We start from the raw sequence: 26756 nt of genomic DNA, 5'->3' as shown, positions 1-26756 counted from the left end.
CCAGTGAGAATCATTACCCTTTGCAGCATTGGTTGATTGAATTAATGTTCACATGTGTTCTTAATTATTCTTCTCATCAGCATTTAGTGAAAAACTCGTTAGCATATAATGAATTCAGTCTAACAAATCAATTTTGTATAATTTACTTATTACTTAAAAAACAAAAAAATTTACTTCTAATGAACATTTAATAAAATGGGAAATTTTACTTCTTCTAAGAATTTTCTCTTAGCTCAAGGGATCTAAAACAAAGGCCAAGGGCTCATAACACAGGAATTGGAAGGAAAAATGTGTTCTTAAATTTTCAATTTCACTGTTTTTTAGTGTTCAAGAACCTGTGAAGTTTTTTCTCTCTTTTCTCTCTATTATTTTCCCAGGTTCTCCTGTTTTAACATAAATGTTTCCTTTGTTGTAGATCACTCATGTTCCTAGTAAGAACCTTTTTTTCTTTCCCCTTTCAATCTTCCTATAGAACTGTTGGAAAGTGGTTTATATTTCCCCTTAAGGTGGACACTTGGCTTTGATAATGCTTCAACTGAGCCCTGTTCACAACTTGAACACTTTTTTCCGACTTGGTATCCATTGTCTGGTTCAAGCTATTAACAGAGTTCATGTGTTTGGAGAGAAATTCATCAGTGAGGTAGCTGTTGTGGCAACAACAAAATGGAAGCTGATCTTGTTCATTGTTACAATAATGTACATTTTCTTCAAAGTACTGCAAAAGACACGTAAGTGGGTGCTGAAGGAAGTTGCTGATTCAGCCTAATATTTCACGTGAAGGCAACTTTTTGACCATATTTTAGTATTATTCATAAACTGAAACTTCAGCAACTTTCTTTTCATATCACAACATTTTTTTTGATACATATACAAACTTGCACATTGTGCTGAAGAAGCCTGTTACCAGTTATAAATCAATTCTGTTACCATTTTAAGGAAAATGCTGTATATTATGGTGACGGACATACATGTAATTATTCTCTCTTTGCACAACATGACTTTGTGTTACAGTTCAAAAAGTCCTCCATCAAAATATTTGGGAAATATTTAATTGTCAGTTAGAGACACACTTAAGTGTTTAAGCATGGTAAGATTGTATAGTTTACCTGGGTAAGGGGGAGGAAGCCTGTTTGGATTGGTTACCAGATGGACCATCACTTATTAAAACCTGTTATCACCTGGCAGTGGTTGCATGCCTTAGGATGGAATCTGGCTTTAACTTTTTGTAAACTATACAAATGTGAATTTTTTTTTTGTAGCCAATGAACAAAAGAAATTATCTCTAAACAAATGTTCCATTTACTATTAATGATAATTTTAGGTGAGGAGCTCAAGGCTACTGAGGAAGTAATTCTTATCACAAGATTATTTCAAATGATCAAGGTTTGGATGCCCAATTGTATTAGCCATTTGCACCATCATATTTATGATCACATATTTGCATGTTTGCAGTGAAGAAAATTACAAGTTGTTGAAAAAATACCTTGTGAAAAGATTGAAATTGTTTTTAAATGGTTTACTAGGACATTCAATTATTTTTCATTGAGACATGTTGCTGATTAAGAAATTATCGCCATATTTCTGTCATAGAACACGCAAAAGCCTGGAGTTACTACAGATATTATATCACTCATAGAAAAGCACAAGATTGATGTGAACAGGAAACACCCTAAATCAGAGTCTGGCCTAACTTTGTTTTTGGTGAGTTGTCCAAAACTGAACAACGTGTTCAGAAAAGATTGCAGCTTAGGATGTTGGGTTCAAAACAGTTGAAACTAAATGCTACTGAGAATAATTTTAATAGTACAAAAATGTAAGGCATTATCTTTTAAAAGACAATGTACAGAGTTAGATTGTGTAATGTCAAAAGTGGTTACCACAGAAATGGCAAGAAACTTGACAGTACCTTATTTGTTGAAGTCTTCTCAAACTTCTGTCTTGAAACTTTTCTAGTTATCCACTCTTTTGTATAATTACTGTATATGTGCAATTTTTACTGTTGATTAATCAAGGATTTTGACTTATTATTAAGAAAACTATCTATAATGCTTATGTTTAGAGCTTATCTTTAAAAGTATGGAAACTAAGAATCCTACCTGTAGAAACTGTTTAAAATGTACCCAGGTAGAATTACAAAAAAAGTCATGAAGGAAATTTGTTTGAGACAAAAATCTGAGGATATGAGTTTACTGCCTGGGGAAAAACGTTTGTAAAGTAAAGCTTGTTCCAACCTGATGCAATTGATATTTTATTAGTGATAGTACTTTTTAATAGATACATGTAACTAAAAATAATTTAACTATGTGCTTGGAAAAATACTTGAAATAGTAATTCAATGAAAAAAACTTACCAGATCTGTATCTTATGTATTGCTAGTGTGCCTGTTTGAGTGGGGACAATTGCCTTATTTTATACATGTTGAATAAAGGTGAGGAGTTTATCCCTTTTTTTAATTAAATTTTTTTAAAGATATTAGTGCCTTAAGTAAAAGAATGGACAACTTTATTTCTCATAGTCTTTGATCAATATCAAACCTTTTATACTTTATCTGAATGTTCCTTGAATCAGGAGTTACCAGAGACCCTTCAAGTATCTTTGAAGAATAGGTTTAAAGTGAAAGGCAATCCCTTTTGGTGAAATAGGAGCAGGAGCTGACACTGCACTTTATTCTTTTTATATGATAAAATTAAATAACCTTTACATTTTATCTATGAATAAATTGAAAAAGACTTGTATTTTTATAGGAGCTGATATAAATTCAAATACTTCATGCAAGGATAGTGCCCTTCATCTCGCTAGCTTTTTTTGCGGCACACAGAAGGTCTCAAACTGTCTTGGAGTTATAACCTCCTTGTTTGAAGCAGGTAAATTCCAGATGAAGAAAGCAATACACTGATCTCAAGGTATAAATTGCATTATTTTTCTCCATCCCATCCTTGGGGCCAGGGTTATTTTGGATAGTAGACTTTCAGAGGAAAAATCTTGACAGGTTTCAATTCAAAATCGAAAAAAAGGAAAAATGCCAGGAAATAACCAATATCAAATTATGACAGTTTTAGGCTTCCTCGTCTTAACCCTCACTTCTCAAAACAGTTTAAAGAAAAACTTAAAATTTTTGGACAGACATTTCCTGAATGCTTTTGTAAATAAATTGTGGTTTTACTACGTAACGTTTTATTAAATTTGAATTCTTTATCCTGGTTTACTTGATACAGCTGGGGGGTTGATAATACCAAGTTACGATAGAGCTGATTGACTATGCTGGTATATTTGAAAAAGAGACCCTTCTCCTACATCATTGGCCTTACCAACTAACTCAATAGTTATCATCTGTGTCAATTTTACTTTCCAGGGTGCGACATAAATTCTCAAAACTGGGTTGGTAATACTCCTCTGACTATTGCTGCATCCTCCGGGAATTGTAACCTCGTGCAACACCTGATATCTCTAGGTATGGGTATAGTTTTCCGACTGGTGCACGTCAACCAAAACCTCACAGCTTTTTTTGTAATTTATGAAATTGAGTGTCTAAATTACGACAAAGATAACAGTGGTTTTTTTTTTGGAACTCGTTCTAAATTACGCTTAAGTCGCTGACAATGTAAACCTAACCCTAAGCAACTCTCTCCCTAACCTTTTCTGGCATGTGCGAAATGTTTTACTTGTTGACGCGAATAGCACTCTTTTTTCGGAATTATTAGGTGCAAATAAGAGTCTTTGTACAAACGACGGAATCTACCCCATGGACTTTGCAATAAATAGTGGTAAGTCCCTGGTCGTGTGTGGTTCCAGATTTCATGTTTTGAAACGTGGGGTGCAGATTATATCGCTATGTAGTTAAAAACGTACGTTCAACAAAGCGCTTTTTCCGCGTCCGGAATTTAATAAAACTAGTAGAGTGGTTTGTTTTATTCCTCACCACGGATCGTAGGAAAGAAAAATTTATATTTCTAACACGATTAGGTGTTATCCCAAGGCTAGTCGATTAGACAATTTACTTTGGAAATAACAAAAAAGGGTTCCGCGACGCATAAAGCATTGATTACGTAATTAAGGTTGACCTCTGATATTTCGATTTTTTATCCCTTTGTTTGTTCATATCTTTTAACTGCATTTACATTGCCATCGTGACCTTTTGGAATGTTGTTAAATTCGTCTTCCCTGTGGACAGGTCATCTTGATGCAGCAAATTTGCTGGCTATTGCCGTTCCAAATCCTCATGTTTGGGACATCGTTGAACCCCATACTCCCCCAAGAGTTAAGCTTGGTCTTCAGAGTCCTTGCAAGCAGCATCTGGTGAATTCTTCATTTCGAAGGAGTCGCATGGACTTCACTAAGAAGCAACAACATACTGCACCAAGTATGATACGTTGTTAAAACTGTAGTGAGAGGTTATCCTACATTGTTGCATCACTCTTAGATCCTCCTACACTAATCTCAGTACGAGAAAATATGCCACAAAGCTTGCAAAAAGAGACACATTATTCGAAATTTGTTTCTCTATCCCATTTTGGTGGTAGGTTAATTCTCTACAGGAATGTGTCTAATCCTTAATAGCTCTTAATGTTTCTCAGTCATTGTCACTGTGGATTGTTAAAATTTACTGTGAAATTTTCAGAATGATTTGTAAAAATCGTTTGTATTACGAAAACTTCCTTCATTTTGCACATCTATCAACATCGTGAGATATTTGAAAGATTACAAGGAAGTCTTTAAACTTGGTAAGAAGATATTTGTGGTTTAGAGGGGTACTTAACTTGTCGATGATTCATTCCTTTCCGTGACCTCACGGTTGGGTGTGTTTTCCTTCGGAGACATGTCCACTTGAAAGATATTTTCTTCTAATATGCGCATCATCAGTCAGAACGCGGAAAATTTTTATTCGGCCTTTCAATACATTTTTCACTGCGCAGCTTTTCGCTTTTTCTTTTTCTGTTAGCCAGCCCCACAAAAGAGATAGGTGGCGGAAGACAGTCTTCGTGCTCGAAACTCTAACCGAATGAATACAGACGCCTCGCGAGTCAACGCCTATTTACACGTTCAAAGGGACGAAATTGAAGTGTACCTGTTGGAGGTGTTGCTAAATTTTTTTCTTTTTTTTATTATCTCTCAACTGCTCTCTTGCATTTTTGTGGAGTATACACCCACTCGTGTAATTTGACAATGGTTATTGTATTTCTCCCAAAGCGAACGATCATTAGTATTGGCCCTAACCCTACACCGCCTTTACCATTTTCCAGTCGGATTATATAAACTTCGCTCTCCAATTTAGTTACCGTAATCCTGACAAATATAATACACATCGAGCATAGTTCGTGATCTTTAGACTTCAACATTGGTCCGACATTTGCTTTAAAAAGCGAAGAGCAACAAGAAATCTCGACAAAATACATACATTTCATGATTCGTTCAAATTAGTGTAATCAGGCATTTAGCCTCGGAGGAAAAACGGAAACCTTCTGGAGTTCATGCTATTTTTTGTAGTTTGGTGACTCCTACTTGGCATCTCAATTCCTTGAACAGAATAAATGGGCAAGAACATGTAGACACTTTCTGGCGATTCGTTAGTCAGCTCTCCGGCGACCCTTTAGAAGTTGCTGCAATTCTCGCCAATTTACAGACTAAAACAAAGAACTTCCTGTCGCACCTTTGTTATTTTTTCTTCCCAAAGCTCGTTTGGTTCAAAAGAAAGTAAACACGTTCCTTTACATGATTAACTCAACGAAATGATTATATTAACTTAAAATCTCGCGATACAACGCTTTGTGTTGTTCTTTCGAACTCTTCCGGTAGGAAGAGTTATATTGCAAATAGAGCTGATAGTTGAAACCACGTTGTTCGACCGCAGAATGACATTTAGAAGTCATCGACAAATATTCCTTACGGCAAACACGAGCAGTTCCGCTTGTGTAGACAGCGTATGTTTTTATGTAAATTGTAATGACTGGAGTACGAGTGTCTGTTATGTGATAAGCGCATTTGATTGGTCGGACGGAGGATCCGTTTAGAAGGTCATTGAAAATTTCCGATTGATTAATATATGTGAGAATACCAAAGTGACCTCAAAGCCTCTTATGAAATCCTTGCTCCAGTGCGCATCTGCATAAATGAAGTAATAGCAGAGCACTCAACATAGACGGACTCACACCTGGCATTCCTTCAGTGTTTCTCGAATTCCTCTAACATTGGGACCATGGAAGAAACATTTTTTCGAGTACTTCTTCTCGCCCTGGTGGTCAACTGGCAAGGTATGTTGTTTCACCTCCTTTTATAAATGTTAATCAACTTTCACTTTACCACGTCAACATCGATTTCTGGTAAAATTCAGTCGCAGCCTAAGCAAATTTGCCCAGTACACGCCTTGTATGTTACTTTTCCTTTAATATTTCGGGTTGTTTCTTCCAGTTAGCGCTTATTAACGATAACATTTAGAAGTCATCGTAGAGCTCAACTGCACGTGACATGTTTAAGAAATGTTTACAGTGTAACTCAAAATAAAAGTGTGAGTTCGTAGTCCAAGGATTGACAAGTGATCTCAAGGTTTACATTTAAAGAAAGTTCGATAATCATTTTCCATCTAGTTTTCAAATATCTTCCTTGACATCATTAAAAGGAAAGTTCTGCTCCAACGTGCCTGTTCTCGAGTGCTTTATGGCAGCTAACAATCGAAATTAAGTAGTAATAGTAATTTGAGTTGATAAATTTGCTGTCAAAGTTGGGATCGCGAGTGAACAATTCATGTTTACAGTTTTAAGTTGCGGTAATATCCACCACAAGTATTGTAGAGATGAGCGGCACGTTTTTCGACGCGTATATTTGAAATACCGAGAGACGAACTCTTTTGCATGCTATGTCCTTCGTTGACACTAACGTCAATCTTGTCTTGTTTATCTGTTATCAGGTGGTCAAGCACAACTCATTGGTAAGTTACTCGTTTCGAGTAGTAAGTTTCAACCCTTAATTAGCATTTGTAACATTCATCTTTCGAATCGTGTTGATGATATGAAGCCATGAAAGGAGGTAGCAATAAGGTGTCAGATCAGATTTTAAAAGAGTGTTAATAGAAAGTAGATTTGAAAAAGCAACATCCAGGAGGCGTAATACATTTTGCGTGATAATGTCTACTGATTGAGATGTTTGATCGGCACTTAAGATTTCAATATAGTTGTATTTCGTCTTTCTGTTTTTTCACCGAGGTCGAGGTATTCTGTAAATTTCCAGCCTGATCCTTCGGATCGAAACTAGGGGGAGGGCACCCCAGTGTCCAGTGTAAAGGAGTTATTGGTATGTGTCAAGCTAGATTGAACAGAAATTTGATGTCTTCTCCCGAAATACAGTATAGAGTTTGAATTTGTCAAGTACATGTTTGCAAGCGAATCTCTTGGTCTGAGAGGGAAAATATTAGCGCTACCCTAAATCGCAGGTGCACCCTTCTGGAACATTCGTGAAATATTATAACCGAAACACTTCAAAGTCGGTTACTCCTTTGTAATCTATACTGTTTTTCACTTGTCTGTCGGGTCGCTCCATCCTCCTGCTCATCGTGACTTTCAACATGACCCGTCAATATAATTAATCACACCTGAAATGTCCTTCATTGAAAACTGTTTTAGATTTAAGTGCATAAATGGCTCAGTAAGAGGCCTGCACACAAGTCAATTTTGATATTTGCACAGCTCATTTTAACTATACAAGTCAAATGTCGTGTGGGAATTTTAAAGCTAGAAGACATCCTTCAAACGGAACTTTTAGGGCAGAATGTTCGTTTAAAATTGAATTAATCGAAACCTTTGTGTATGGTCGATCAGAAGGATAACTCGCTCAGTGGGGGCATATTAGAAATGCAAAAAACTCAGTTAAAGAATTGCGCAAACAAGATCATCTTGTCAGATGTGTAAATCAAGTGAGGCCATGTATGCTACGCTAATTTAGTTTATCGTCGCATATCTGGCCTCACTTGATTTACACGTCTGACTTTATAGCACTATGCTACTCAAGGACAACATTGAACTCTTGATAAAGCTAATCTTGGTTTTCCTAATTAAATAACAAAAGCCGTCATCGATGTCTTAATGCTTAGTAGATATGTGCTTAGGAGTAACTCTTGTAAGAGGTCACCCAGTGCATTCTGTTTCCTTATCCTTTTTTTTTTTGTCCCAATGGTCTAGGACTTAATTTTACCAAGAATATTGCAGAATTTCTCACAAAGTTTTGTCTTCGGTTAGAGCTGAAATATCTTGGGAAGAGTGCGTGTGGTTTTAAAGGCAAATTTGCAGCCTGATTGTATCCCTCTGCGTTGAAATAGGTGTTAACGCACCTCGTCTCAAAAAATATTTCTTTTCATTTTGCATTCGCCCAAGATATATTGTGAAGGTGGATTAAGATTAGCACGTTTTGCATTATTTGAAAGGTATAGTGAGAATAATAATGCAATCCATTTTTTCAATTCCTAATTACGTTGTTTTTATTACCCTCACTTTGTTCTTTTAAACCCCCAACTGCTTTTCTCCAGGATTGTTTATTCTATTGAGAGCGGGTTTGTGTACTGATAAGTTAATTATTTTCTCTGTTTTGTATTCATTTCATTTGCTTCTGCTTTGTTCAGATCAGGCTATTTTTGCATCTAAGTTGTTACGACAATATTTATACATTTTGAATCAAAAATCGCAAGAGGTAAATTATCACACCTTTAAGTAAGAACAAAAATTATTCGGCACATACAAAGGTTGAAACTAAACTTATCGGCTTGTACTGATTTCTTTCAGATGACTGTGGCGGACTTATCGAAGGGAGAGGTAGTATCATACAGACACCAAATTATCCTTTGAACTACCCTGTGGATAAAGTTTGCGCATGGGTTGTTAAAACCGAACCGGGTGACAAAGTCGTGCTTACTTTTGAAACGTTTGCCCTGGAAGACAACTCTGTTTGCCAATACGATTACGTTATTATAAGGGATGGTTCGACCTCCAAAAGCCCTATGATTGGGAAGTTTTGCGGCACAAGCAGACCAGCCACCATTACCTCTACGGGCAATTTCCTTTGGATTGGTTTCCGATCAGATTCGTCCACTACCAAACAGGGCTTTAAAGCAATGTGGAAGGCAGAAAAGCTTTCCGAAAAGCCACCACCAGGTACCGAAGAAAAAGTGACTACGCCTACTATGCCTACAGGTTTGTTGATTTATCTGGCTCTTTTTCTCACTAAAATTCTTTGAAAACTGCTGCAAAGCGCAGATTGTAGACATTTGTTAGAAATCTTAAAATATCTACCAGCATTTTCTGAGCGAGGCTTAATCGTGGTCAACGCTGAAATGTCTCTACGGGCCTTCTGTATTTTGCGTTAGTGGCTCTTGCATGGTTACCAGTCTACCTGGACCGGTGGTAATTTTTCGTCGTTCATTAGGAATGTTTCGGTATAATTGCCTCTCTTATTCGTGAACATGTAGAGAAAGTGGACGAAATGATGAGGCCCGTATGAAAGCTCATTGTCACGAGGCACCTAAAGAGCACATATAAATGCATTTCCTTGTTGATTTTGTAACAGACTCTTTAAGGACTGATGTGTAGGATGCTTTTTTTTCCTTCTATTTTGGAAGTTATTCGCTCTATATTGTTTGTTTTCTCTTTCTCATGAAATTGTCTCTTCATTAATTGAATCATTAATTTTTCTTCAGGATGCGGTGGCCAAATGACTGGTGATGGTGGGAATTTTACATCACCCAACTATCCTGAATCGTACTCAAAGAACAGCGAGTGTGTGTGGACAATAGTTGTGCCTCTCCAAGACACGATTGAGCTTACTTTTCACGAATTTCATTTAGAAAATTCCGGAAGTTGTAATTATGACTTTGTCGAAGTTAGACAAGGTAGCACTCGCTTCTCTGAAATAATTGGAAAATTCTGCGCAAGTACGATCATTTCACCTTTCAATTCAACTGGAGATTCCCTTTTTATAAGACTTGTCACTGATGGAACAGTCAATGAGAAGGGTTTTAGGGCTACATGGAGAAGGATATCTCATTACATTCCTGCAAATCAAACGGCTCAGTCGTCCACAACCACCAAAGCTACACCTTCAATTGCACCGCCTGAAAGTAAGCAATATTTTCTGTTATTTTCCAGATTTCTAATTTTTACTGAACTAGAAATTAATTGCCGTTAGCGAGCAGTCAACCTTTTATGATTTTAGAGTAAACCATTTTTGTGTATTAACACGCATTCTTCCCTTTTTTTACTTGATAGATGTTTGTTTGTTTGTTTTTTTTTTGCTGAAACCCCAGTCGTCAAACCTTCATACCTAATTCTATACTTCCTTACTTTTTTCTCCTCATTTTTCTTTTCATATGTATTTGTTTACTTTTTATGTACGTTATTAAGTAATTTGTTTTTATCCACAGAGTGCGGAGGAATTTTGAATCAAGAAAACGGTGAAATAACCAGCCCAGGTTACCCTAACCAATATCCACTAAACCTAGATTGCATTTGGGTAATTTTGGCGCCAAGTAATCAGGTCATCCAGGTAGAATTCAGATCATTTCAACTCGAAAGACAATCCAGATGCCTGTATGACTATTTGGAGGTCAGGGATGGCGATAGATCAGACATGCCCTTGCTTGGGAAATTCTGTGGAGATGTAGTTCCTTCCCCTGTCAAATCTTCTCAAAACGCAATGTACATAAAGTTTCACTCAGACGGTTTAACTCCAAAACGAGGATTTCAGCTTAAATGGCACGCTTTTGAAGGACAGCCGCTACCACCTGGGCCTGCACCGACGTCAGATGGGGACCCCGGTAAGTAAAATCACGCAAACAAAGGGTGAATTTAACTATAGATATTCATTGGAATTCCTGGGAAATATCGTTATTCTTTGGAAATAATCAGTCAATTACTGAATTTATTTTTACGATAGGCTGGTTGAAATTTTTTTGGCACCGAAACAAATTTCTTCTCACATCTATTACTCTACAGTTTGTGGTGGTACTTTCACAAAAATGTCTGGCGTTATAAAGAGCCCTCGCTATCCCAAAAAGTATCCAGAGGATGTAATGTGTCAGTGGGTCATAAAACTATCACCACAATACAAAATACGCTTAGAGTTCATGTACTTACAAGTGGAGAAGAGCACAAGCTGCCAGTATGATTTTGTGCTCGTTATGGATGGCCTTCCGACTTCTCCAACTACTCTCGGGAGATTTTGTGGCAACTCAAGCAAGCCGGTGGTAGACTCTACATCCAGTGAAATGACCGTTTTCTTTAAGTCTGATATGAGCGTGACAGACAAAGGATTTGAGGCATACTGGTATGCCCATCCAGTTCTAGGCACTAAATCTCCGTCAACCGAAGTAAACGTGATTGGTAAGTATGATTTATTTCTCCAAATATTTTGAATATCCACTAAGTGTAAACTTCCTGCCACATTTCATGTCCCTCTCATTTGCAAAATGAAATGTTCATTCTTCAGGTTGACAAAAGTCACTGACTAGGTGGGCGACATTCCACTGGGAGAGTGACTAGATGAAAACTGGTTCTATAAAAGTTACCCGTAGATAAATGGCGGTCCAAGACATTTATAGTAACGATGAGATACGGGTCCTGTTACCGCCTATAAGCGCATTATTTTTTGCACTAGATGACATGACAAACAATTGTGTAATTCATTGTAAAGATATAACGGTTTTAATAATCGTCTTTTACTTTATTAAGAGCCGTGCGGTGGAAAACGTATGCGTCCAAGTGGTGACATCTTCTCACCATACTACCCTGCCTTCTCTGGTGCCCAAGGGCCTGTTGACTGTGTATGGGTTATATCTGTATACGAAGGAAACAAAATTGCCATTGGTTTTAACGAATTTGATCTGAACAGTGACGATAACTGTGTTACGGAGTACGTGGAATTGAGGGACGGGCCATCAGAGACGTCTCGTCTGCTAGGACGCTATTGCATTTCTGCACCGATGGTGGTGCGAGGTTCTACGGATACATTATGGATGCGTTATTATACAATTGGAACGGGAAGTAAGGGTTTTGAAGCAACGTGGACTACTATGAAGCAAACATTAAAACCTATGAAACCAAGTGGGAAGCCTTCGACGGGATCTGTTCCTCATCCACCAAGTAAGTTCCACCCAATGATAATATGCCAGTTCAATTCTCCGTTGGATTCTAACAAGCATACGTATGCACTGGGGACAGTAATATACTGAATCGAGCGATAAAAACTACTCTTCAAATGCATTACCTTTTCTCGTTGCCTAAGGTGATTTTTAAAATTTATTAAGTTTTCAATTAGTCTTCAACAAATTGCGAATGAGACATTTTCAACGCCCTCACACGTAAACCGTTTTTTAAAGAATGTCTACGTGATTCTCAGCTGCATCTTAAATAATGTTTTTAGTAATAACATTAATATGCGTGTTAGCCTAACTGTTTCTCCAGTCAACATATCGCTTGAGTAGTATTTCCACTAATTGCTAATTTATTTTTCATCATGAACGATGCGATTTCTTTTGTTCACAATATTAGGTGAAGAATACACTGTTATAGAGCCAACTGATTATCGCTTATTTTTTGATAAGGTTTTTCGAATTTATTGATCTTGTACCGGTCGCAATACTCTATTGTGTCTCTTGGCTCATAGTTTAAAAACTGTTCCAATCTGCCTTGCAGTAACTCCGAGAATAAAGACCGTTACTATTCTGTTTGAGTTCAATCCTGTTTTAGTTTCATTACCCATATATATATATATTTACATAAACGATGTCTTTTTTAGAAAAATGCGGCGATGCACTAGGTCTTGAATCCGGTGAAATAAAAAATAAACAGCTGTCATCATCTTCCACGTGGATGGGCATAAGCACCTTTGGTCCGCAGCATGCAAGACTCAATAACAGTAAGTGGCCCCAAGGCTGGAGTGCTGATATAACTGACCAAAATCCTTGGCTCAAAGTCACTTTTCAATCGGATTATGTAATTACTGGCATTGCAACTCAAGGTTATGGTAATCCAGTTTTCAGTGAATGGATTGAGAGCTATTATTTGCTTTGGCTTGACAGCAAGGCTGGAGAGGTGTATTATCACGAAGATGGAAAAGTGAAGGTAGGTGACAGAATGACTCTGTACCGATGGTGGTTTTTTTTCATATTTTTTACATATGGTTTACCACTCGTGATATGTATCAGCAAAAAGAAGTACCCTTTTGCTTGAGATACACAACCTCACTTCACACAGTAAATGGCTCCACCAGTAACTTCGATGAAACACCGGCTCGATTCACGTGCCGAATTTTATAAGAAATTTACAGGCATGTTTTTGCTATTATTATTATTTCAGGCATCCCTTTTTTAATCGTTATTATTGCACTATTTTCATGATTTTTTGCTTGTTTGTTTCTTGCAAGCTTAATTACGGCTGGCTGATTCATTGAGTTATGATTATAGTTTCTTTATTCGGTTTGATCAAAGTGGTAAGTTTCGTATCTTAACCAAAGCCCTAGTATCTTCAAGGTTATACAGGGCACCCAAGCCATTGTCTTTCTGGTGAACGTTTTAATTATGTTTGACTCACAGGTTTTAGATGGTAATAGTGATCACAACACGATTGTACGCCATATGCTGAAGGAACCCTTCATTTCTAAAGAAGTAAAAATCCAACCAAGAAGTTGGAAAGGTGGTGTGGGCTTGCGATTAGAACTCTATGGATGTAAATTTGGTAAGCCATTATTGTAACATTAATAAGAGAATTTCAATTCGGCCTACTACTTTTGATTGTCGCTCATTTTTACTTCAAATTCACAACTAAGTTAACCTTAAAGGAAGATGTTTTTCGTCTTGTCACTAACGTGGGAGAAAGAAAAAATTCTGAGTCCCCATGAGGAATCGAACCTCAGACCTTCGGATTCCGCGTTCCAATGCTCTACCACTGAGCCACAGAGACTCCACCGTGAGCGAGGTCGGTTACGAAGTTCTCCCTTTTTTTATGTGGAAAGCTAGCTATACTTCTTTGCCCTATTTGTTGTATTATTGCGCACGTTTTTTAACAGTTTATAAGAATGGTTTTATTATCCTTTTTTGCTGTTGTTGTTGTTTTTTTTTTGTCATATGCAGACGAATGTCAAGAGCCTCTTGGGATAGAAGACCCGGACATTATTGAAGACGAACAGCTAACAGCCTCTTCCGCTTGGGAGGATGATCATGACAAGTTCGGTGCCCAGAGAGGAAGGCTCAATTTGAATCGCTGGCCTCAAGGTTGGACGGCAAGCGTAGAGGATCGTTCCCCTTGGTTTCAAGTAAACTTGAAGCACCCTTTTATAATAACGCGGGTGGCAACACAAGGCTATGGAGGATCCGTTGATCAGTGGGTGGAGAAGTACCGAGTGTCATGGAAAAGTGAAGAAGAAGTTTGGCGTAATTATTCCGTTCCTCGTCATGTGAAGACTTCAGCCGTCCTTTGGAAGAACAAGGTGATAATTACATGTTAACCGTAAATACTGTTTTAAAATGAGACTAAGCTCATTTTCATCATCGTCAAGTCCTATAGTTCATAGATTGATCGCTATAAAAATCAATTGTATCATTTCGTCTCTCATGTAAAAGTTTGGTGCTCCCGTGTGTTTTTGATCTTTTTTAACTAACCAACCGCAAATACAAAACTGTCAATTTTCGTGTTCTTTATGTTCAAGTTTTGAAAGTTTAGCACTCCTAAGACAAACAGAGACGTTTCTACGCTTGCAGTGTGTATACGGTGTGATAAATGACGAATGAATGAACAAATAACGCTAAAGACATGAAAAGATTTTTACTGTCTTCAAACGAATTTATATCATTCATTCCTCAGGTATTTCATGGAAATAAAGACAGGAATTCAGTGATATCTCACACTCTATGGAACACCATTAAGTCAAGCACGCTCCGATTTTGGCCAATGGTTAAACGTAACTTTGTTTCTATGCGAACAGAATTGTACGGGTGTATGACAGGTTAGTATTTCTAGTCTAAAACGTCGAACATCAGTTCTTTTTAAGCCTCTTGTTTTGGATCGTGTCTTCTCGATAATAAGTCTATAAGATTCTGTCATTTTTTTTAGTATTTTTAGCACTATACGTTTTGCTGTGAGATTTTTTTTTCTGTGGTTATTAATCTTGTATCTCACTTGATTGCTAATCATACACTATACAGACCAATCGCGATCCGCAACCGAGTGCTCAACAGTTGGCCATCGTATGAGTGGTGAATCAAATCCGCCCAGCAGAAAAGATTGCCACTGGCATGTCACTTCTTCAAAGGCGGAGAGCACAGTAACGCTGAAGTTTATAACTTTTGATTTCTTAAAAAGCGATCCTTCATGTATGAAAGACTACGTTGAAATCAGAAACGGCCTTACTAAACACGCTCCTCTGATAGGAAGGTATTGCGGAGACAAGATACCTGCTCCCGTGCAATCCTCGGGAAACGGTCTCTGGGTGCGTTATGTGGTGTCAGGTGATATAAAAACCAAAGTTGGCATGACTTATCACGACGGTCCCTCTAAGTCTTCTCAGGGTGATGAAGGGAAGAAAGGTATACTTACAATGGCGAGTTCTTTTGTTTGCCTGTTACTTATGAACTAGGGGTACAAAAGCCTGAAACGTTTATTGTTCCTGTGTAACCAAATTGATATTAAATGCAGCTTTCGTTTAGGGAGAATGGTTGGTCACCATGAAATAACAATAAAGCACGTTTTATCATTGACAGGTAAAAGCGCAGGAAGAATTTCATAAGTCTGTTCACCCGGAAAATGACTGTTGGTGATAAGTTTATCAATGGTCATATTTTGTCTTAAATGTTCGAGAACGATAAAGATGAGATTTAATGATTTTTACCTGGGTGGTAAAAAAATGGTTAAATTTAAGATTTGTGATGATTCATAATTTTAAAGAGCTACCTGTAAATAACAAATTTTCAAAGTGTGTTATGACTTGACAACGATTTTGAATGTCCACTTTTTTCTTATTTATTTTCACATCAAAAGCCCATATTACTCCCTATACTAATATCGGATCGTTTTGCAATTCTCTGATTCCTTATCTCTCCAGGATGCGGTAATCTAAAATATTCTGTCTCTCCGTGGGAGTCCGATGGAGATTTACCAAAGCAGTGGCCTGGCCGATGGCCCTGGCAGGTAGCTCTTCTGCTTATGGGACAATCTGTTCAGCAGTGTGGCGGCGCTCTCCTTGCTCCTCGATGGGTACTCACCGCAGCCCATTGCTTCAAGAGGTATTAAAAATTTATTCAAAGGTGCTCGTTTTTTCAGCTACAGGTGAAAAGGGTGCCTCCTTAAAAATAGAAAATATTTAATATGAAGATTTATCATATAAACTATGGTGTTATACAAGGATTTCCAGCCATAAGAAACGCCGTAATAAGACATGTGGAAAAATACGATATTTTTTCACGTGTGTTTTATATCGCCAATCAGCTGCTGATACGTCACTCGCTTTTCGCGCCACTCGATCAGGTTGTTGAATGAATGGAAAAGCCTTCACGATTCTCAATACAAAGTAGTTTGTCGGAACGTTCTTGAATTATGGCGGCTAAAACATTTAAAAATCAGTATCGCTCACAGACGGTGACTTTCAAACTTTCCTAGAAGGGAAGATGAAACCAATGTACGAAAATAAAAACCGACAGTTATGTGTTCGGTGGCTTTGGATATGGCGTTTCTCGCGGCTGAAAACGAAAATCGACAACTGGAAGATTTGCCATAGGCCGATTTTGGCCGTTTACCTGAAAGACTTTTACTGTCGGTAAAGAAAAAGTCAATAAACCACAGACTTTCGTTTGCAGGTTTAAACAACCTCTTCAGTGGGTCATACGGGCTGGAGAGTTTGATCTCGCGAAAAAGGAAAATTCTGAGCAAAATATACGAGCAGAAAAAATATATGTTCATTCATCATATATCCCGTCAACAAACGAGAATGATATCGCTCTGGTATACCTTGAGCGAGCAGCACAATTGAACGATTTGGTGGAAACGATATGTCTACCGGATGAAGGAGAGCTACAGCTCGAGAGCAAGTGCGCTGTAGCAGGTTGGGGTTTTAGGCCGGCCAACGTCCATCATACATCTACCCCGCTCAGGTCCCAAAGAGTGCCCGTTGTTTCCCGCCAGGTCTGTAACGGAGCCAATGCATACGGTGGTCTTGTGAAAGATAATATGATTTGTGCAGGGTATGAGAAGGGTGGCGAAGACAACTGTTACGGAGATGGCGGAGGCCCTCTCATGTGCCAGAATTCGGTAGGAAAGTGGTTTGTTGGTGGAATTAATAGCTGGGGACAAGGCTGCGGACTGCCTGGCAAATATAGTGTGTACACCTATACGGAGAAGTATCGTGACTGGATAAACCGTCATATGCAAGCAGACTAACTGTTCTCACTTGCGTCAGATAAAGGAATGGTGAATCAACTTTTGAGTCCACACTGCAAAATACCAAATTATAAGGGCCTGCGATTGGCGCTTGTCAAGGCCGGCGCATCCCGTTCGATTTCGGGAGGGATTACATCCAAGTAAAACATAGTAGTAGCTATGAAAAGGAACGTGTAAGTCGCTTTCAACGTGTTGCAACTGACTAAAACATACGTTTTGTTGTTCAGATAGGTAATAGGCTGTAGCCAGTTAAATACATATTTTTGACGTAATCACAATTCAATTTCGAAAATGTGAAACTAATTTTTAAGGGCTCATCGTTTCGGTATTAGTAATGGAAGAATAATGGGACGCTGTGAAGTTTAGCGAGGTCTTAATTGAACGAGCCGTTTCGAACGGAGCTTGATAATACAATTAAACCAATCGAATTCTCCTTGAGAGGATTCAAACGTAATGCAATCTTTGTGACCTTGTGGATATGAATGGTTAGTCAACGTCTACAGCTGTAAAATTCTATATTTACCTAATTGTACTTAGCTAAAATGTAGTTTCACTGTGATATAATTACTGAAGTGTTTCCGGTCTTTTTCTTTTTTTTTTTTTTGAATAAGGCGCCCTTCAGCCCTTTGGTCTCCTACGTAATATGGCAGTTAGCTTGTATCCTTTTTTCTTTGTGTGAAAATCTATGGTTTCCTGAATGTCGAGGTATTTTTTCCGATGTACGTAATCTTTTTTTAATCTCGTTTACAAGGGCTCTCAACCAAGTTACGCCGTGGCGTGGAAGCCATGAGCGATAGTTATCGGTGTTCTATTTACGATACTGCGGGATTTATGAGTTTCATATCAGGACGTGATTAACACGTCGTCTTAGAGATTTCTTAAACCTAAGGAACCCCAATTATCATTGGAATCTAAATGATTTCTCAATTCGTTTAAAAGGTTACTTAAAATGCTTTATTTTTTTTTGCGACTTCTTTTTTTCTCTTGGAAGGATTTTTGTGATGGTTAGAAGTTCGATTCAGCAGCCTTTCAAATGTCACTAAACGACATCAACATGGAGACGGCTTAAATGAGAGATGATATTGGGAACGTTAGCTTAGTTTTATGGTACCATGAATGATGTTACTTGTTCAAAACGTCTATCAGATTGGTATGCTAGCGGACTAAATTAAATATGAAAAGTTGCGAAAGGACTTATCTACCACATGTAATGGTAAAAGTAATGCCAGCTGAAGTAAACTGTCAGGAATGTGCAGCTGATTGTACATGCAACATCATCAAAAAGTCAATAATTTATATTGATCGTTTGTCTCGCAATATTAAACCTTGGGACGGTTCCCACGGTCACGAGAAAAGCAAAGAAAACGATCTTCTAAAGAAAAATCTAACTAACCGCTTTGCTGAAGGTCCCTTGTTATAAAAGGGAGACCTTTGATTTCTGTGTCATCCGCTGACAGAAAGCGGATCTGTCTAAATCACCGGAAAGCCGGCAAAGACATACTGAACAAGAATTTATTAAATATATACATGTAATACTCGATCCCAGACGAAATTTTCGAGTTTGTCATCTTTTTTTTGTTAAGTAATAATAGAATCCTAGATAAGAATCGCGTCGTTTGGACCGTCTACGTTTGGTATTCGCTTTTGCTGGACTACGATTGGCTGATCTGTCTTTCATTATAATGAGTAGTCGCTTGAAGAATTTTTTCTGTTATGATATCGTCATACATGTTGAGCTCGTGCGTTGACGAGTTGTTCTTGCCTCAGTAACGTGGCTCTAATCGCTTTTTCACTTGCCGCACGTAGACTTCTGAACTTCATATGTTTGGATCGTTTACCATCTACTTTTGTCGCTGTTCCGTTTCCACCAACATTAGACAAAGTCCATGTTTTTCCGGATATTCGACATGGCTCATAAAAGAGAAGTACTTGTCATCAAAAATTTGATCTGTGTCCAAGGAAAGTCTTTTTAAGATTAACAATCAATACAAGTTTATAGCAACGACAACACTAGCCGTCGGATTCATCTCAGCTTATAAGGAGTAAGTAGAGGATGTAACCGTTTGCTATAAAACATTAATTTTTTTGAATTGCTAGCTTTTAATCACACTGCAAACGAAAATACTTGCCATTGATTAGGTAGATAAAATCAAAGTCAATCAATAATGCTATGGCAATTGTTCAACAATTATATTGTGCTTTACGCAATTTAACCTTTGTGTTAAGTTTCTTTTTTTTTTTTTTTTTTAATTTGTTTTAAAGAATAGCAGATTTATGTCATGTGATTGTGTTGCCCTCTCGTGTTATCCCATAACATTCAAGCCAACAAATGCGTCAGGTTTTCAGATAATTAAGAAGTGTGCTCTAACATGCAAAAACAGCTCAAGCTGCACTAATGCCATCGACAATCCTTTCTGTCGAATACTAACAGAACTCTCGCATTAAGCTCTGGTCATCGAAGTTCTTTAAAAGACAACAAACGAATACAATTATTACCTCTTGCCTGATTTCTTGATTCCTCTCAGACGATGAGCGATATTTAACAGCCCAGCTTGATATTTGAAGTATGCCTTGTTCTAAAAATAACGTACAGCTTTTAACCATTTTAACCCTATTTCGTTTCAAAGACTATTTCTTGTTACTCATGTCATTAAAGAGACAGTTTTGTCTCCTTAGCAGTGTGCAAGCCAAGGGAGAGCCTTAGATCCACTGTCGCCATGTATTTTATCCCATTTCGGTACTCGGAATGGTTGAAAAAGAAAACTCGAAACTATTGTATTTGAAAAGCACTCTAATGAGATTTAAATTCTAGTACCCTTTGAACAAAACTTAACGTGAACACAGTTCGAGTATCGAGTTCGTCCTTTACATAATTCTTTGCCGTCGGACGTGCAGGCTCTTTATGGGTGTAGCGTCAGGAAGAACTAATGAGTAGTAAATTACCGATCTGTAATTGCATTTAGCTCCGATTACTTAGTAGTTGTACTAATTACTTAGTGGTTATGCTTTTAGGTGGTAAAGCCGCCAAAAGTCCTCAAAATCTCTCACGTACCTCGATCGGATTACGAAAGCAGTCCTTTACCGCTTGGGAAACTTCTGATATTGTACAGTAATAAACTACTTAGCTAACAGTTATGTTTAGCTAATAGAAAGATGCGTCAGAAAATTTCAGAAAGGGGCAAGATTTACCCCCTTGTTTCTTTTACAAAATGTAATTCCAAGCCTTTGACGTACGAACTATTTATATCGCCTATACAAATATTCTAGTTGAGTACTTCTCAATCGCTAACAGACCGACCAATCCAGGGAGGACCTCAAAGGTATGAGCTTAAAAATCGATTGATTATTATCGGCCGAATGTAGTGCATTTCTAGAACTCTGTAGTTGGTATCGAAAATGTTTAACTGAGGGGAGAGTTTTCCTCGAAATTCTGTTTGTCTTTAACTAGCTCCCTGTTTTAAATTATCTCCTGCTTTTCTGTCTCCGCTTGCAAGCAAAATTCTTACCTTTGATTGCGTGGTTCCTAGACGAAACTAGTTGAGGGGCACGTGATTGGATTTACGCTGGGCGTGAAATGAAAGTGGATTGTTGGGTTTATATTTCGAGATATCATATATGATAAAGATGAGGTTTATTTTTTCAACAAACCGATGTAAAAAATTCCTTTTGTAATGTACGCACTATTTGTGGGGTTAACGTGTATCCAAAATGTTTCAAAGGGTAATTTTAGTACAGTGCGTGTTCATTCTATTTCCTCTTCGGTGTTTTTGTTCGAAGCATTTTTTCCAAAGTCCCATTCTGTTGTAAGGAAAGTGTCTGTGTCTTTACTTGAAAATGGTCCAAAAAATCGTCGGCCGTTTAATTCTGATGATGATCTCTCATACCAGTGGAGAGGATACTACTGTGTAACCATAGTACCTCTCATGAATAAAGGGGGGTAAATTTAAAGAAGCTGTGGTATTGCGTCGGTAGGGGGTATCATAAGATAGCTTGGTTTTATCAAGTGAGATGATAATGCAGTTCTAAAGAGTTTCTACTAAAGCTGGGTGACGTCTCAAGCGTTAGTCTTAAGAGTTAATGTTACCTCTCAGTTGAGCGAAGTATAACAGAGTATAGTTTTTCTGTCGAAACGTATTTCTGATGTTGAGTTGAGTATATTATTTTAAGTATTGACGATTACACGCAAATTTTTACGGTCCCTGGGAGACATTCTTCTCGATCCTATAAATCCTATGAAGGAAAAAGGAACTGTAGAGGGCAAAATATCGTACTGACGTATACCTCAGCTTTATGCGTATTCTGTCACGGTAGTTCACGAGTCAAGAGAGCGATATTTTTTTATTTGATGAACGATTTTTAAAAGGTTACCCGGTGTTTAACTTTAATCCCTCCAGGACATATATATTTTTAGTTGGATGTTAAATGGTTTTCACTGCTTTTCTCATGCTCAAAGCAAGTCGGTCTTTAAAGCATTAATTTAGACCTCAAGCGCACAAGGTCGAAAATAGTTTTAGCTTTGTATAGGCGCCCTTTCGAAAGTTAAGCGGAGCAAGTCTCACGTGGGCTACAAAGCTGGGTAGGTACTTTCACATTGTCGTACATTTCTTTGTGAGATTGATCTCCTGGAGAAAGGAATCGTGCTGACAGTATTGTAACAATCTTACGAAGAGCGTGGCCGGGTCCAAAGTTTCTTTGGCACGTGAAAGAAGCGAGTTCAGTAAATTGTGCATTTGTAAAAGACAGCAGGGTATTCCCTTTTTTGAAAACAGCATAGACATAAAACATGATGACATAGCATGTTGCTTGATATTTCAGTGATATCTTATTGCCCTCAAGGTTTCTTTTGCCATCCCGATTGAAGCGCACTTTGCGCTTGACTGATCTGCTTGTAAGTTATCATCAACGCGTATAGTTAGCCAGTCTTACACTTTTAGGAGAACTAACTTTTTATCGTCATGATTCCTTTCAGATTCATTGTTACAAAAAAGGGAACATAAACAAGTCCACCTGCTCCGCTAACAACGTACCCTGAGGTGAGTTCTATATTTGGTAATTTTCATTTCTATTCTTTGTGGTAAATAGGTCAGATATATTTAAGCAAATTTACTAGTCTTTGTCGATATTTGGAGTTACGAATGAGGTCTCCCACGTGCCCTGTCGATTGCTTTCCATATACCTTTCCGCCAACAGAAAAGCATATTGAGGGTGGATTTTTGTCAAAGCGACCATGTCTTAAATTCTTTCCTCATGAGATGGAGCCTCAAACGGGAGGCCTTTTTGGGTAAACGTTGGCGAATGAACCTTGTTTGGTTACTGGAATTTAAAACATGATTGTCATATCCAAGACATTGTGCGAAAAGATTACAGCTAATTATGAATCGTTTTGTTATGATAATTTGTCAAAACTCAAAAATTTTTAACTTTGTCGTCCTTTTATTTAAGACAGTGGGTCGGTGCGTGAGTGAAATGTCAGGCTCTAAGTTGTTTTTAAGCAGATGGCACAGTGAAATACCAAAGTTCGTGTCATTTGAAATCATTTGGCATTGAAATCCGTACGAGAAACATTGAATTAGGTGAACGCATGCACTTCACGATTGAAATAGTTTGTCTTAAGGTGTTTGTGTTAAGTGGACCAGTCTACTGTAAATATGGCTGTTATTTTTAGGCCATGTGTAGTTTTATTTATCTTTACATATTTTTTTTTCAAACTTTGTGTGCAAAAATATTAACTCAGTTATAACGATGTGCCTTTCGTCATGCATTTTTTGGCAGGGCAGATTATTAGCCAGGAGGATAAAGATCAATGGATCTGTTCCTGACTTTCCTGCTTTTTGCAGTACTAGGGACAACGTATGTGTGCAGTATATACGCTGAACTGATCAAAGAAGAAAACGGAAAACCCGCCAAGTGGTCCGACCTGACCATTACAGAAACCCAAGTGGAAAATGATGTAGGGACTCTATTTCTTAACATAGAAGAAGAAAGCAATTCGTTAGAAGAATTTGCTGAAAAAGTCCTTTCGGCCTTCACACCAACCAGAAAGACTTCCGGGCATGGCCTCTCCATAAAACAAGTGCATTCCAGCCAAGGTAGACGGAGAAGGCAAATCTTTGGAGAGGACAACCGAGTTAATATGCGAACTTCTCTCGAAGCTCAGATGTATCCGTTCTCCACTGCAGTGATGCTTTCTTCCGGTTGCACTGGCACGCTCATCGGGCCTGAGCACGTGCTGACAGCCGCTCACTGTGTACACGACGGCAAAAGACACTTAAAAATTGCCAAACGACTAAAAGTTGGTGAGTGATTAGACTTATTCCTTCCTTAAGAATTGTGCAACATCTCTGGTACGAAATTTATTTGATCTTTATTTACAAGGTCTCATGTCACAGCCGGGCTCACTATGCAGTATAATTCACTGACGCTAAAAAATCAATTTAGGTTACACCGGGTCGACTTTGCTAGAATATTCAAAATTATAAAATCCATGTTATCAATTTGACATGGTTGAGATTTTGTTAGCGTATTGTCAATCTACGGTCTCTGTCTATTTTAACGTGTCTTGTATTCCTCCCACTTCTTTACCAATTTTTGCTCTGTTATATTAATTTGTGAGGTTGTCACATGACTTCAGGAGGGCTATTAACTTCTCAAGGACAAAACTGAAATCTTGAATTAAAGTGATACGACAAAATTGAAAAGCATCCTTCTTAATGGTTTGTCAGACGAGTATGGCTCCAGCAAACAAAGACCCCACTTGACGACGTTTGTTTTGATTCGTCGTGAATAACGCCGGACAGTAACACCAAAATTAATATGAGATTATTGAAATTAGTACCCTGTTATATTGGCAAGTGAGGCGTGCTGTGGGGGCGTGGAGCTTGACTAAGACCATTGCGGAAAGTGGAATAAACGTCATCTACTTAGAATCTTTTTCATAAGCATTATTCAAACTAAATGTCGGGGAGAATTATATACAGTTATGTTCTTGATTAGCTTGTTTGTTTTGTTCCTTTGATGCGTTTGCTCGTTATTAAGTGTCTCTACGGTAATCGATGAAAACCTCAAAGTTTTGAAGCATTCCAACAATGTAGTATTTTCGTGACATTCAATAGTGCGTGAAATAAAGCTACCCTCAGGTGCAGATGTACCATACCTTAAACGAAGCTCTGTAACAAGATGCTAAAGACAATTAAGATTCACCTTCGATCAACAAAAGGCCTGTTTAGAAATTATCAACTCAGAAGACAATAGATATCGTTTTAGGACAACTTTATTGGATAAACGGAACTTTTTAATGATCCTGATAGTGATGAGTGCAAGTGACTTTTTTCCTTGATGCTATGTATGTCTGAGAATGTTAACAAACAGACCGACTCCATTCGCGCGAAACTATTTGTTTGAATACCTACATGTTATTCTCATTTATGTCATTTTCTTCACACTTACATTTCTGTACCTATCTATATTGCGCCTATGCTAATCTGTACCACATTTGTAATTGAGGAAAGAAAGTCATCGAAACGTCATGTTACGCTTTCTTTGCGAATTTGCCTTTGGAGAGAATGTTGGTCTAATTCAGCTAAACACTGGACGGTCTCAATTTGACGCCAAATGTCTTCTCAAAGATTGTTTGGAAATTGTTTAGAGTGATGAGATACCTTTCAACGGCAAGATGTTGATTTAAGCAAACTGGACAAATGTAAACGGTTCCAGAAATTTGAGATCATACGCCTGAAAAAATTCTAGGAAATCAAGAGGAAGAGCGGAATAAAATCTTGCATTTGCAATGTGCCCAAACCCGGTCATTCATTACAAACTTTCTTATTCTTTGAGTTCCTGTTTTCGAGAAGTTCGTCTGAAGCGTCTCGAACCACATTGGCCGTTTTTATGCTAGAGAGGTTAAAGTTGTCTAAGACGTTAAAGTCGTCTCTTAGACAACTTTAACGTCTCTAGCATAAAAACGGCCATTGACTGTCTTTAGAGCCATTAAGTGCACTTTGTTTTTGCCACCCATACGTATTCTTTGAGAGCTTATTTTCGACAAACCGAACAAGTGTACTTGAGGTACTCATCTGAATTATTCATAACTTTCTATCATTCAGATATCAGTAATGTTTTCGTAACGTTCTTAATTAAGGTCATCGATTCTTTTTTTTTTTGTATGCTAATACAACTTTATTTCCAGGTTTGCTCCAGCGATCAGGAAAGTTCCACTGGATCCAAGTGAAGAGAAAGTTTATACCTAAAAAGTGGAAGAAACAGACCCAAACAAAAGAGAGGCTGAGATACGATTTTGCAGTTTTAAAACTGAAGCGCAAGCACTCAAGAAAACACATGTCCGTGCAGATAAGCAGTCTTCTTCCCGGTTCGAAAATTCAATTCTCTGGTTTTCACGGTGACAAATGGTACAATTCATTGTGGTACACATATTGCTCTGTATACAGAAAAGCGAACGATATGATTCTCAACTTTTGCGATGGAGTTAGAGGTGTCTCCGGCTCTGGAGTTTACGTAAACTCCCCTAGTCGCCATGAGAGTGCGGTAGTTGGAGTGGTTTCGGCAATAGTTCGCGGAAAAGTCAAAGGCAAAGAGTTCAAATTTAATGTTATTAATTCCTTTACCAGCACTAAGGTACGGCAGATCTCAAAGTGGGTCCGGCGTTAGAAAGAATAGAAAACAGTCCACAGAAGCAATGGAATCGAACATTCTTTTTTAAATCGAAACGGGAAGCGACAGTTTGTTTCAGTAGTTTCGGAACATTGGTTACAACACAAAGTTTACCACAAAGACACATTACTAGCAACTCATGAACAACTGTTTTCTCCATGATAGGTAAACAATGTCACACGAATTTCCCAAGACGACGAGCACTTACCTTGATCAAGAATAGAATGCATTGAAACTCATTCGTTTCACAACTTTTCATATCCGAGCGAAGAAGGCTACATGAACGCTATGTACATTTGTTATCAGTTACAATTGGAAAAAAAGTTTCCGTGACCTTTACATCTTTAGAGTTGCGCTTTAGTGAATTACGTTCTATTTAGGTTTGTATAAAGGTTGATGTGGATTAAATGAAGATTATTGTAGCTTTAAGTTTTCGCGTGACACTCACATGTTGCGCTGGAACATCACATATACAATCCGCAATAACTGTTTTTACTTCACAGCACTTTGATTAATTAAATAAAAGACGCTTTCAGCCTATATATTTGCTTATTTCGCTTTCTAGAACTTGTTTTCAATTATGATCAGTTAAAATGCTACTTGTCAATTTATCATGCTATGAAACAGGCATTATATGTCAACTGGTAATCCTTAATAAGGGAAAGGTAATAAATGCAACAGAAAATA

At 37.9% G+C, this 26756-nt stretch overlaps 3 protein-coding genes, 1 long non-coding RNA gene and 1 other non-coding gene across 10 annotated transcripts in view; 3 read left to right on the top strand and 2 right to left on the bottom strand.

Annotated features, from left to right (window-relative positions):
• Window positions 1–23244, top strand: part of LOC113666984 (uncharacterized) — a 24573-nt gene extending 1329 nt beyond the window's left edge. Inside the window, exons 2-11 of one of the 6 annotated variants that reach the window (XM_089182082.1) lie at window positions 473–728; window positions 1322–1383; window positions 1591–1701; window positions 2377–2428; window positions 2745–2864; window positions 3353–3451; window positions 3702–3764; window positions 4172–4360; window positions 22372–22435; window positions 23175–23244. In XM_089182082.1, coding sequence (XP_089038208.1) covers window positions 527–728; window positions 1322–1383; window positions 1591–1701; window positions 2377–2428; window positions 2745–2864; window positions 3353–3451; window positions 3702–3764; window positions 4172–4360; window positions 22372–22421 — 948 coding nt within the window. In that variant the 5' untranslated portion in view covers window positions 473–526 and the 3' untranslated portion in view covers window positions 22422–22435; window positions 23175–23244. Of the gene's footprint in view, window positions 1–472; window positions 729–1321; window positions 1384–1590; window positions 1702–2376; window positions 2429–2744; window positions 2865–3352; window positions 3452–3701; window positions 3765–4171; window positions 4726–22371; window positions 22436–23174 lie in introns of those variants that run through there. The other 5 variants (XM_089182083.1, XM_089182084.1, XM_027182776.2 and 2 more) reach the window with 5 other exon arrangements.
• LOC113666985 (cubilin) lies at window positions 6040–17966 on the top strand. Its single transcript, XM_027182777.2, has 14 exons — window positions 6040–6248; window positions 6902–6922; window positions 8766–9173; window positions 9677–10096; window positions 10400–10792; window positions 10971–11357; window positions 11706–12116; window positions 12772–13097; window positions 13568–13709; window positions 14105–14460; window positions 14835–14976; window positions 15176–15556; window positions 16072–16252; window positions 16823–17966. Exons 1-14 carry the CDS (start codon window positions 6194–6196, stop codon window positions 17400–17402), a joined length of 4203 nt encoding a protein of 1400 aa, XP_027038578.2. The 5' UTR covers window positions 6040–6193; the 3' UTR covers window positions 17403–17966.
• Window positions 13862–13934, bottom strand: Trnap-cgg (transfer RNA proline (anticodon CGG)). The gene has a single exon. It is a non-coding gene; the product is annotated as a tRNA-Pro (tRNA).
• On the bottom strand, window positions 15965–20634 carry LOC113666988 (uncharacterized). The gene is made up of 3 exons (XR_003445851.2): window positions 20455–20634; window positions 19899–19978; window positions 15965–16311 (listed from the first exon to the last, which is right to left on the bottom strand). It is a non-coding gene; the product is annotated as an uncharacterized LOC113666988 (long non-coding RNA).
• LOC113666986 (serine protease 23) lies at window positions 23206–26756 on the top strand. The gene is made up of 2 exons (XM_027182779.2): window positions 23206–23698; window positions 25588–26756. The coding sequence occupies exons 1-2, from the start codon at window positions 23206–23208 to the stop codon at window positions 26064–26066; spliced, it is 972 nt and encodes a 323-aa protein (XP_027038580.2). The 3' UTR covers window positions 26067–26756.

This window comes from Pocillopora damicornis, chromosome 9 (assembly GCF_964200805.1).
Source record: "Pocillopora damicornis chromosome 9, jaPocDami1.2, whole genome shotgun sequence".
In the NCBI taxonomy this organism is placed as follows: domain Eukaryota; kingdom Metazoa; phylum Cnidaria; class Anthozoa; order Scleractinia; family Pocilloporidae; genus Pocillopora; species Pocillopora damicornis.
The sequence above is the reverse complement of the archived record's forward strand: the minus strand, read 5'-3'. Positions and strand labels throughout refer to the sequence as shown.